At 38.1% G+C, this 12,679-nt stretch overlaps 1 protein-coding gene across 1 annotated transcript in view; it reads left to right on the top strand.

Annotated features, from left to right (window-relative positions):
- The window catches only part of NAV3 (neuron navigator 3), a 787,742-nt gene that overhangs the window by 521,363 nt on the left and 253,700 nt on the right, over positions 1–12,679 (top strand). The window contains exons 3-4 of the mRNA XM_019543171.1: positions 9,491–9,608; positions 10,262–10,314. Coding sequence (XP_019398716.1) covers positions 9,491–9,608; positions 10,262–10,314 — 171 coding nt within the window. The remainder of the gene's footprint in view (positions 1–9,490; positions 9,609–10,261; positions 10,315–12,679) is intronic.

Genomic DNA, 12,679 nt, shown 5'->3' with positions numbered 1-12,679 from the left:
CACCCCTCCCTCCAGCACTGACTGGAAAAACTCCAGACTGGGCTTCCTCTGGTCCCTTTCCCTCCTCCCATTCCGAAGACAGTGCTGGGATGGGGAGGGGGGAAGAACAGAGTTAGAGGAGAGTGGCTGCACACTCCAAATTGAAGCTGGATTCCCCAACCCCTGGGACCCAACAGTGAACATCTGCTGAGTGCAGGGGATTGCTGTAACTCATGGCGCTTCTTGTGAAGTGCCATGAGTTAGTGGGGAGATGCACTTCTGTCTGTGCCCAATAGGTTTTCACACACAGGGCATTATCCTGTTTGATCTACCAAACAATTACCATTGAAATCAATAGGATGGTGAATGGGCCCAAAACTATTCAAACTGAAAATCATTGATTGCAGCTTGTTGGGTTTATAGCTATAAGTTTTGAAGAACATTATGAATGATATTCGTAGTTGAAGGGTTATTAACAAACTTTTATGCTACTGAAATTCAAAGCAAAATTAGACAGAAGTTAACATTTCTAGTTGGGCTCATTGTTTATTTGCATGCAAGTATTAGTTATTAAAAAATTGAAGTTTGAAACTTTTCCATTTGCCAGAAGTTGACAATTTTTAAACAAAACCAGTTTTACAACCCAATGAGGGCAGTAGCAAAAGGAAGACCTTTTAGAGAAAGTTATGACCTCTCCATAACAAAAACCAAAAGTAGGGCTTAGAATTATTATTATTTCTTTGCATCTTTATAAATCAGAAACTTGCTCTTCCATTTCCCTAATCTTTCCCAAAAAAGGTTGGGGAAAGGGGTTATTTTAATCCATGGGCCAAGTTATTTAATGCCAAGTTTCATCATGGAAAGAATATCTATATTCAAGTTTTAAATCCTTACAATGGGCTGTGATGGAAAACTTATGAGAAGTTTCACTGTAGAATCTGTAGGCTTGGTGCTATAGGGCACTGCTGTCACTTCTATGTAGTCTCTGTCAGTGATGGCCTTATTGACGTGGGGTGGCTTGTTGTTTCTGAATGGTACAGAGACTGAGGAAGGGAAAGTATTTTTTATTTGAAAATAACTTTACAGTTTCTAGTCATGTCTGTGTTTGTAGTTTATTTCTTTCCACTTATATTTAATTTGTCAGCAATTTTTGTGACCCAAAGGAAAGCCTATGGAAGTACTGTTCTTTTTTACTATTTGCTTGAATCTAAACTCGGTCCATTATGAGTTTATTAATGAAAGAGACTAGAAGACAAGATATGGAACTTATCCCAGCAGTTACAAGACACAGATGTTTCAAAGAGGCTGAAACAGGAGGTAATCCAAACTTAGAATGATGCTGTAATGACCAAGTCAGTTATTTCATTTATCCCTAAGGGGGTAATCATTAGTTTTATTTATAAAGTGTGTGTCTTCTCTAGTACTTGCCTCGCTGTTGGAGATTAAAATATACAAAGAAATGGTCCTGCAGGCTGTGCATTGCCTCTGGTTGCCTGTGCGTAGACATGGTGATAAGAGAGCAGGTGCTCTGTTCCAGCCACTTTGACTGCTGCCCAGGAGACGCTAGGAGAGCAGGGCAGGAAGAAGCTACTGCTGCGTTATCTCAGAAGAGTAGAGTAGTGTCTCTGATAGAGAAGCCTTACAGCTGCCACATTGGGAAGCCTACACAAAGGACTCCGTGCCTTCTGCTACACACCTGTTCCTCTGGACTGGCACTGGTGCTGCTTCTCAGATCACCTTTCCATGTCTTGGAAGTGTGATATTTTCTTTTCTGCCAGAGTATTTTCTTCTCATTCAAACACCCTTGAGGAAAAAAAAAAATCTATCCTATCCTTCCTTTGTCTCTAGCTTGATTTTACTGTCACACTCCCTCTTGCTTATAAAGTGTCCTTGTGAAAGTTAATTGGTGTTTAATTTATTTTATAATATACAATGAACATAGCCTCCTTTTCCATCTCTCTCTGTGGCAATGACTGTTGCTGCCTGTTGCCTCTAAAGGCTTAAGGCCTATATGAATAATTGTGGTGCCATTACTGTCTTTGCAGTAATTATTGTATGCAGTAGTGTATACAGGTCTGTTAGAAACTGCTGTCTGCATGATTGGGTTGCCTGTGCAGCATGAAGATCTAGCTCCTTCCTGTGGCACTTTATTGCTACTGCATGAGACTTGAAATCCTTACTGCATTCAGACAATTCAGTGCAGCGATCAAACTTGTAAAGCAAATCAGTCCATGTCTCTTCAAAGAATGAACAGCTTGTTTAGGATGTAGATGGGGGGTTGTTCTGTTGTAAGGTAGTGATTCTTTTTCAAGATACAGAATCCTACAAATGCACGGCCAGTGTCATGCTTTTCATCTGACTTGAAGTTCATTTAGCTAAAGCTTGAAGTTTTTATACAAATAATGATTATGGACTGTGAGCACTTGCACCAAAAAGCAAACAGTATTTAATAGGAAACCTTAAGAAAGAGAAAGTAATAAGACAGTACTCAGGTTGTGGAGATCATTGGTCCATAAACTGAAACTGCTCCCTAGAAACGTACCATGCTTGAAAAGGGTTGAGTATATGATCTACAGATTGCTGGCAAGTGCTGTGTAGAGCATAATTTCTATGTATTTCCTTAGGTCTGGCATTGCTTCTACCTATTTGCCATCACTAATTATTTAGATTTTATTGAATTAAATTGAATTTAATTTAAACTGAGAATTAGTGAATGATGTTAGGGGCATTCATATATATTTCTTGTTAAAAAAACAAATTGTAGAGATTTGGATGTTTCATCTATTTTGTATTTGTAATTTAAAATAGTTTCTTTTCATTAACAAGTAATTGTTCTCATTTGCTCAGTTGGGATTTAGGGATGTGGAATATGGGTTATCATTTACGGCTCTTTTTGTTAAATGAAAAGCATTGGCTTCTGACTTGCTCATAATTTAAATCACTCTAGTTTCAAATTATGCTTCAAATTGTGTACATATTTCCTCTCATGGGATTCACATAATGTCCCAAAGAGCTTTCTGTTTTCTTTATCATACAGCAAGCTGGGTAGAGAGACAGAAGCAACAGTAATACTTAAAAATAACATTTCTACCACAAGCAGCTGTTCCTGCCTGAAAGAGAGTGGATGCTGCCATACACCTGGGATGCATTTGATTTACAGCATTTGCAATATTGCTCTTTAGCACAGTAGGAGCCTTTTTTCAATGTGTGCCCAGCCAATCTCACTGCCTATGTTTAGTTTAATTAAACTGGCTATTCCATTTTTTCCTCTCTAAAGTCTTCCTAAAAAGGAAAGCAAATAAAAATGTTAGAGTTCCATGCAAGAACTTTAATGGCCAGCCAAAGTGAAAAGATGGAACCATTAATAGTTAAGTTAATAGTTTGATGTGCTTGTTCTGCTTCAGGTGTGGGTTTCAGAAGATGCTGTGATTTATAGATTCATTAGATCAGAGCTTTTCACCTTTTGTATCGCTGCTTCAAATCCATATCCTTCGAGACTGATGGTCTGATTCTCTTGTGGACCAGCATACCGCAGAAGGGTGATCACAGGAACTGTCTAGTATAGGATCTTAATGCTGAATGTTCAGTAATCTTAGTTTGGGCAAAACTTTCGTGAAGAGGACATGACCAGAATGTCATATGGCAATGCAGTTATTCATGGCTACTGCAGTAGTCTTATCCAAGTATGATAGAGCAGTCTTGAGAGTGTTTGAAATTACGCTGAGCATAGAGAAGGCATGGGGTAGTATCAGAATATGCCAAGGCACTTAGGTAGCATGAAATTGCCTATATCCTCTCTACTGTTTCATTTCTAAGTATAGCTCACCCAGAAAACAGGATTTGGTTCTGTAAGTCTCTTTTATCATAAGTTCTTTCCTGGATCACATGAAGTAATAAATAATTTAGTAGTCTCAGTCATGTTCGCAATATGGAGGTGCTGTTGACATGATTGTTGACTGCTTCAGCAGACAATCCAAGCATTTGGAATTCACAAAAACTGAACAGTACTGTTCACTCCTATTATAGATATATGCTGTCTGGGTCAAGATTATGGCATATTTGATCTGTGAGGATTTCAGCTGGAAACCTACTTACTGTCTTCAATCCTGCGGAGAATGGAAAAGGGGGGAAAGGGTGAACAATGAGACTATTGCTCCTTTGTATTAATTACCCAAGATACAGTTTCTGTTCATAGAGCATCCTACATGATATATCAAAGGAAGAGTGGCTGGTGGTTATCAGTAAGTTATGTATCAGAGCAATACCCCTCCCAGTAAAGGCCCATTGTACCTCATCTGATCTTGAATAGAGTTGACAATTGTTGTAAGGTCCAGACATAATTCAGTTAGCTATTTTCATAGCTATAAGCAACATTGACATAAATGAGACACAGCAGAATATGCTTCTCAATGGTGACATGGGGGAGATCTCTTCAAAAGCAGAAAGCTTCTGTTCTGTGAAAAACAGAGTATTGCAGCTGGATTCTCAAACGTGAGATCTGATTTTTTTGTTTTTAACTAGGTTTGTTCATAAAGCTGTCTGATATATGACTACTGACAAATGATTAAAGAACAGAATAAGGAATCAGAATAGTTCAGCCAGAGCCCCAGCTGTGTTCTGTCTTAAAAAAAATAACCTGAAGAAAAACAAAAATGAAATGGCAGCAAAGCATGTCATCTAACCAAGGTAGAAAAAAAGCATCCACTATAAACTCCCAAAACAAAAATTCTGTTTTTCAGTTTCCCTACTTCTAAAAAGAAATCCACAGGGATGCAAAATCTAAATTTTTCTTTATAAAACATATGGAGATAAAATCACACAGAGGGTGTGATGTACTATTACTACTGCATTTTGGCTAACAGTAGATGTGAAATCTATTTGACGTTTCTCCCGGTTTTCACTTACAGCCCGTAGGATATGTTGAAGTTTCTTCAGTCTAGATTAATTTTAGAGTGGGTATGTGGTAGGACCTCCTGTTCTCTGGGTAAATAATTCAGAATCTTAGTTAAAGCATCTCCTAAGAAAATTATGTAGCAACAAATTGGAGTTTCCCTGTTCTTTTGTGCTAGAACTGAGATATTATAAAGCAGGTTGTATCAGTACACACTTGGCCAAGTGCATCTATTCTGTTCCTTATGGCAATGTGTGAAGTACCAAAATGAAATTCATAACTATATTTGGGTATTGGCGATTGTTTAATTTCCTCTACTCTTAAAGGATAATATGACAAGCAGTTAAAGAATGCAAGGGGAAATCATTTTAACATGAGAAGGCTGTGCCCTAGTTCAAATTGCCATGTTGAATTCTGTTTTACATTGCAAGTAGTTAAATCATCAGAGACTCTGGGACAAAGTTAGGAACACACACATACAGAATTTGTTCTTTTTGTTATCATATTGTTGAGACTCATCCACTATGGCACAGATAACACAGACTCCCTGTATGCCTTGTTAACAGTTAGAGCCTGATCCAGCAGATGAATAGTTCACTGTTAGTGTGTTCAAAGAACAGTGCGGTAAGAGAGGAGACTGTTAAAGGAAATGAGTAAGTTCATTCCAACAAGCAGTTATAAGGAAGCATTAGCAAAGTGAGTGAAACATTAGCAAAGTGATTGTTGGCTCCGGGAAGAGGCATAGCAATGACTAACCCTTGTTAGGTTTTTTGGAACTGCACTGTGCTTAAAGCAGTGTATACACCAGTTTAACACATTGAAGAGAATAATATTTTAGGAAACATATTGAGCAAATACAGTTGAACAAATAACACACAAGACGACAAAAACAAGTATCATTTCCTTTAAAACAGTAAGCACACTCAGCTTCCTCTGGAAGGTTCTCAGCACCCAGCCCTGGAGTTCTGATCAAAGGTAACAGACTTGTGGTAGCATGACAATGAAGATGTAGCTGTGATGGCCCAGAAATTACCCAAGAGACGAGGTCTTTTTAGGGTGATATCTTTTATTGGACCAACAATGTAGCTGCAATAAACTTAGACAATGTCTTGCTTCCAAAAGTTTGTCTACTGCAACTACATTGTTGGTCCACTAAAAGATATCACTCTAAAAAGTCCTTGCCTCTAGCATAATTGAATTACAAAATTGTTGACTTGTATTCTCTTGTCTGTCCATTTTGTACTGCCTCTGAGTGCTCTGATTGTACAAGAGGGTTGGTTTGTGTGTTCATGTGCTCTCTTCAAGAAATTATTTTAAGATCAAATATCTAAAGGGCTGATTATTGTCTGATAGTCATAACCTATAAAGACCAAATTCTTTATTTCACTTGACCTTTCCTTCACAGAGCTTAGTCTAAAAAGAATAGAATACATCACCGCAAACACATTCTTATAGTTTCATACATCTGTCATACATGCTTCTCATTTTTTGTGTCTGACTTTGAGCAGTTGGATCCCTAAAAGAATGAGGTGAATGAGAATTGCATTCTAATACCAGGGGGAGGAAAAGAAGAAAGCTGCGGGTCCCTACAGAAAAAGAGGAAATTAAATTGTGCATTCCATCTCCAATGTTTATTGGTTTGGTGTATTGCTTGTCAGTGACTCTTCAATCTTATACTTTTAGACTGTTTGTAAGCAAAGGATCTTCTACTGGACTGTGTCTCCTTCAAATGCTCTAATGTGCTTTTTTGACTTTCAAACCCAACAGTGTAGATCATAAGGGAAGTCTTTGTGGACCTCTGTTGAAGCCTTAACTTGAAAAAACTGACGTATATGACCAGGATCTTTAAAAACTAGTGGTTTTGTTATTTTTTTTGTTGGAAATATGTTAAAAATATCACAAAAAGAAAATGGTGTTTGATTTGGTGGGTAGAGTGTGTTTTTTGAGTTTGAGATGCCTGAAAAAACAGCTGTCAGCATGACAGCTTCACTGGTTGTTTTGTGAGAAGGATAGTTTGAATTGTAGACAAAATTAGGATTGGTAGAGTGGATGGTCTGTGGGTGTGAAGTACAAAAAAGGGAAATGCACAATAAAGTATTTCTATTTGTAATATAACACTTTCACAATGTAACCTTACTGGATATTAAATTATGTATGTTCCATGGGGTCAGTTTCATTGAAGTAGAGGAAATAGTTCAGATGATAGTATAGTAATAGTCTGAGAGATTAGTTTAAAGAAATAAATAAAGTTGAAATCCTAGTAGTCCAGACACCATAATAGTGTGGGTGTAGTATAAGGTTTTATCATCCTGAATTCAGGGTGTTCCAAATAAGTGCTAAGATACTCTTTAGAGCATTCTTCATCACCATTTAATCATTCTGTATATGCCATGTATGTTAAAAACACTTTAGAGATATTGAAGAGAGTTTAGCAACATAGTAATGTAGCTATTTTGATTTCTCTGTCTCCCAGATTATTTTGAATGGGTAACACAATAGTGGATGAAATCAGAGTTTATAAATGTGGTGTGTTGTTAGAAGGAGTCTTCTTGGTTAATAAAAACTCAAAGGTTCATGGCAGCGCAGCAACCCACGAGAATTTTATCATCCCATAGCCACTTTCCATAGCCAATCACAGACAAGGGAATAATGTAGCTAACATCATATTCACCTGCCTTTGATGACTCCTCCACAGGCTGTATGACCAAGGCACCCATTTACAGATGGGTCAACTGAGGCCTGAAGCCCTATCAAGATGCCTTAAACACTCTGCTACCCTGCAAGGAGAGGGAGAGCGGGAATCTAGGATCCTATCTAATGGACTTTTATTTTGAATGGAAGGGTTCATTTCCATTTTCTGAATTTCATGTTTAGAATTTTCATATTTTACAGTGGTCAAAATAACTGTGACAATTTTGAACCTATCCTCAGATACGTGATAATAAAGACACTGTATCACACAAATTGTTAAATTATAATCTGCGACACATCCCGTTACCAAGTGGGGAAACATATGTGTGCCTAAAAGTGTTCAGGAGCTCACAGAGTGTACACTGAAAGTAGCTAGAAGCGTTTGAAGTAGAACTGCTGAGGCACCATAATTTGCCATGATGGAGAAAGGATGATGTTGGTCTTGTGGTTAGGAACAGGACTGGGAATCACACCTGGAGTCTGTTCCAAACTGTGCCATAGTTTCCTGTTTGACGTGAATGAGTAGTTCACCAGCAAAATGGGGATCCTGTAGCTTACTTGTCTCTAAAGGGTTCTGTGAGGTTAAATAAATGCAGGCTTGAAAAGTGAACAGGGATTATTGGGTGGAAGATGTGCAAATGTGACATTGTCTTCCGTATATTTTCTTCTAGTGGTGATATGCTAAAAAACAGAGAAAAGGAAAGAAAACCTGTGTATAGAATATTCTTTTATTCAGTTAAGGCCAGAATTGCAACAACATCCCTGATATAACTTCTGCCAGTAGAGGATACTGCAGTAGTTAGATTGGCTGCACCAATCCTTATGCCAACAGTGAAAAGTAAAAGCAGCCAAAAGAACCCAAAAATGGGCATGGCTGGCTGGGAAGGAGTTTTGGGGGAGCTTTGCACAAAACGTCTGTGCAACCTCAAATTGTAGTCAAACCTCCCAAGAAGCTTAGTGTGTCCTGGAACATGGTGGTCTTTGCTGTAATTTCTGCCTCTCAACAGCTTAAGTGAATCTGGTCACTGTGTGTATTTTGCACATCCCCTTCCTGTATATCTACATGGTTTTTAATCTTTATTCTCTAATTTTTCTGGATGCATTTTAACCTTTGGTTGACAAATGCCTTTTTGTGCTGTCAAGTACTCCTGCTGAATAACATGAGTTGATCCAAGCCCACAGTCTCTGACCCATTTTCCTGGAGAACAAACACAACATACTCCTAGAATATGTGCTCTAATTTCAATAGCATGACTACTGTACATTTGTTGCTTTCAGTCTCGTATTTCCACAGTTAGCAGGCTTAACCATAGGTGACAGAGCAAATGAACTGTCTCAGCACAGTGGGAAATTATGATTATTACAGAAAGTGAAATAAAAAGATTGCTGCCTACAGTAACATGAATGACAAACCCAATAAGTTCCTACCAAAGCGTGCACACAAACTGGTGTTATGATTTCCTTTTAAACTCTTCCATTTTTATAAAATTTATGGTGTGTGAGTTGTGGGGGAGGGTGAACCATACATGTGTGCACGCACATGCGTGTGTGCGCATGTTTAGAGAGAGACGAGAGAGGTAGAAATGTAGAGGGAGGTGGAGTTGTGGTAGAAGGGACTGATTTATGGCAGGGGTTTCCTTGATAGTCATAAAGGGAATTTTTGCTTGGTCACAGTAGTGAGTCTGAACCTTCAGGATACAAACTGAATCATTTCAAGTTAAAATTAAACAGAAAATGGCAGGGGGGGAGAGGGTTGACTGTTTTTCTTGAAAAAATAAAAATGTTTAAACAGTTTCCTTTGGTGCTGACTTCTAAAAGCAGAATGTGATCCAGAATAGTTCTCATGTGTAAGCCAACATTTGTCTCAAGAATTTTTATTGTCTTTTTTCTCTCTGCCCTCTCCTTCCTATTCCCCCCTCTGCTCTGCAGATTTACACTGACTGGGCTAACCACTACCTAGCAAAATCTGGGCACAAGAGGCTGATCAAGGATTTGCAACAGGACATTGCAGATGGAGTTCTGCTTGCAGAAATCATCCAGATCATTGGTAAGACCTGTGCTTAAAAAGAAGCAGCATGAGCTTGTTTCCTTGCATCAGGGCTGGGGCTGTGGGGGGACAGAGGTACATAATTCAAGTTGAATGTATTTAATAAGATGATGAATCCTGAATAATACACTTTGACTTGGTCCATGTGTCTCTAATATTTATGTGGTTCATCCTTGTTTTAATTAAAAAATATGCTTATATGAAGATGTTTGGAAGTGGCTGTTTAACCATATTTTAAATGGCCAGAACTATATCTAACACACTTTGAATTGTCACAAATGAATGCTCCATTAAACCATATGTCTCCCATGTGTGCATTTTGCTAGTCGGAGTGGTTCATACTTTCTGGGATGCCTTGAAACTGTATCCTGACCCTGCAAAGACAATTGTGGAAGATTTCATGTCAGCAGTTATTCGTAGGGGCTGAAGAATTAGCAGCAACCTCCTTCGCACTTCCCATTTTGCACGATTTGGCATGTGGAAGCAACTGTTGCTAACAAGAGTGGTGTTACTGTAGGGCTGTGCTGTACTTAAAAAGGAGCTGTGTGTCAACAAACCCAGGGCATTTCATTGCTTTATCTTTACTATACTTTTTCTAGTTTTTCTTCTCTCATTATTTATTCCTGTTTTTTCACTTCATTGTTTTTCCTTAGCAAATGAAAAGGTTGAAGATATCAATGGCTGCCCCAGAAGCCAGTCTCAAATGGTAAGAATAAAATATACTTTTAGTAAATGTTGGTGCCTCTGCTTTTTACTGAGATGATATTTAATAGTAATCTTTCAGTTAACTGTCTAATATTGTGCTTAATAGAAACTAACAGAATTGCTGTAGTCTTCCCAGTACTTTTTAACTATGCTTGGTGTTTGTCAGTTCACTTTGGCAGAAGCTAGTGTAGGGTCTCAGGGTAACTCTGCAACTAAACTTCATGACTCAAAGATAGTATATAGTGAACTGCTTTAATAGATCTGCTATTCTCCTGATCATCCAGATAATTTCATTTAACTTCTTTTTTTAAAGGCAGGAAAGCCCCAGAACAAATTTTAAATGGAGTCTTTGTGTCTGAACAACTGGTTTGATGAATGAAGCTTGCCAACTTATTTTTAATATAAGTAGCCTTTGGATTGCCCACTGTGGAGTCCAATTTAGATGCACTGACTCCAAGATTTTCAGAAATAGAACTTTAGGCATATAGCTTTCTGAGCTATCACTGGCAGGCAGTTAAAATTATTATAATACTGTCAGGCAACTAGTCTTATGTGACTGTGATTTAGATGAAGGATTATTACATTTTTTTTACAGTCTTTACTGGTTTAGTAAACTGTAGGCTTAATAAGAGAACTTTCAAAAGTGGCAGGTATAACATCTGAATTACAATAACATCTCTATTTATCCAATGAAATGTTCTGGTATTAAACCATGTTGTCTTTACTGCTCAGTAGACGCAAGCAGAGGATTTTTAACTGTTTATTCAGACACAAACATTGTGTGAATAAGCTGCAAATGCTCACTGCTGGCAGAGTTTTGGGAGTGAGACACTTTTGATGAGGTTGCATGCTAACGAACTGCTGAGACGAGGGTTCTAAATGGAAGTTGGAGATTATCAAAGAAGAAGCTGCATTTATATAACTGTTTCTAGTGAAGGCTATTTTTCCCCTAAAAACTTGAGGAAGAAGAGTTATTGAAATGTTAAGTCAAATTTTAATTACTGAGATTTTTGACCTTTTGAAAAGAAAGCCATAAGAGCAGACAGGATGCTTCTAATTTTCTCTATTTTTAGCTTGCTAACTTTTCATAACATCCATAGTAATGGGATAGCATTTGTATTACAGCAACAGCTCACAGTCCTAGCTGAGATCAACTCCCACTGTGTTAATCAGTACGCAGATAATTTTTAAGAGAGGTGTCCCTGCTCTAAAGCGCTTACCTTATACATGGGCAAGACAGTTGTTATGGAAACCAAGGCACAAAGAAGTAAAGCGATTGTTCCCAAGATCAATGGTCCTAGTTGCGGTTTGAAGCCACTCCAGTAAGTCAAACTGTCGTCTTAGTTAGTATTTCATAGCGCTTTAGGTCTGTAGTTCTCAATGAAGCTTGCCATGTTTATTTGGCACTGTTATCCCCATTTTGCAGATGGAAAAACTATGACACTTACATTTTGAGAGGATAAAAGACCACAGGGCTTGCATCTGTTGTTGTGAATACCATGTCTTGCTCTCTCTTTAGAATGTCAGTTTGCCTTATCTTTGGTTTTGTGCCATCATTCAGCTGTTGCTTTACCTCATGTGATGATCACAGTGAGATCTGTTTCCCTTTCCTTCCTTATATCCCAGCACAATGTACAGCTCTTCTCCCTTGTAGCTCCCCACTTTCCCTCTTCAGTTTGTTTCTTATTTCTAAGTCAGCTTTCTACATTATTTTCAATAAAAGTACCACAGGGCAACATTTCTAGTATTTCTTTTTACTGGAAATTGTATTTGTTTCCCATAAGGCATAAGTTAGATATAGTAAGACTGATGCATATGTCCACTCTGGCTATTTTGTGTTTTTTTACACCACAAAATACTCAGAAATCATCATAGAGTGACTCCTTTCCATGACTGTAGACACAGGTGGCATGGCCCAGGGCACACTCGTGCTTCTGTAATACACTGCTGCTAGAAATGCTTTTTGAGGCAACTGAGAGCTGTCAGCCACGTGCACTTAGCAGAAATCACACACAGAATTAGACCTTCATACTTTTATTTCTGAATTTTAAAAGTGCTGTGGGTGCTTTGTGGTCTCAGATTGGATTCTCTGAGATTGTCACGTCAGCATTCATTAGTCTTTGAACTTAATGCAAGGATAAGATCTGTACATTTCACCACAATGGAGGTAGATTTTTTTTTTCCACCTTCTTTTTACTTCATACTACCTCTTATGGACTCCGGCTCAACCACCTGATTAGCAGGGATCCTAGTTTTCTCTGATAAAAACAATTGCAAGTTCTCTGATAAAACCCCCAAAATCCATGCTTAAAATGAAACCTCTCTCTCTCTCTCTCTACATACATACATACATATACATACATACA

Source organism: Crocodylus porosus, unplaced genomic scaffold (assembly GCF_001723895.1).
Source record: "Crocodylus porosus isolate Cpor-Errol unplaced genomic scaffold, CroPor_comp1, whole genome shotgun sequence".
Lineage (NCBI taxonomy): Eukaryota > Metazoa > Chordata > Crocodylia > Crocodylidae > Crocodylus > Crocodylus porosus.
Note: the sequence above shows the minus strand (reverse complement) of the source record. Positions and strands in the feature narration are given on the sequence as shown.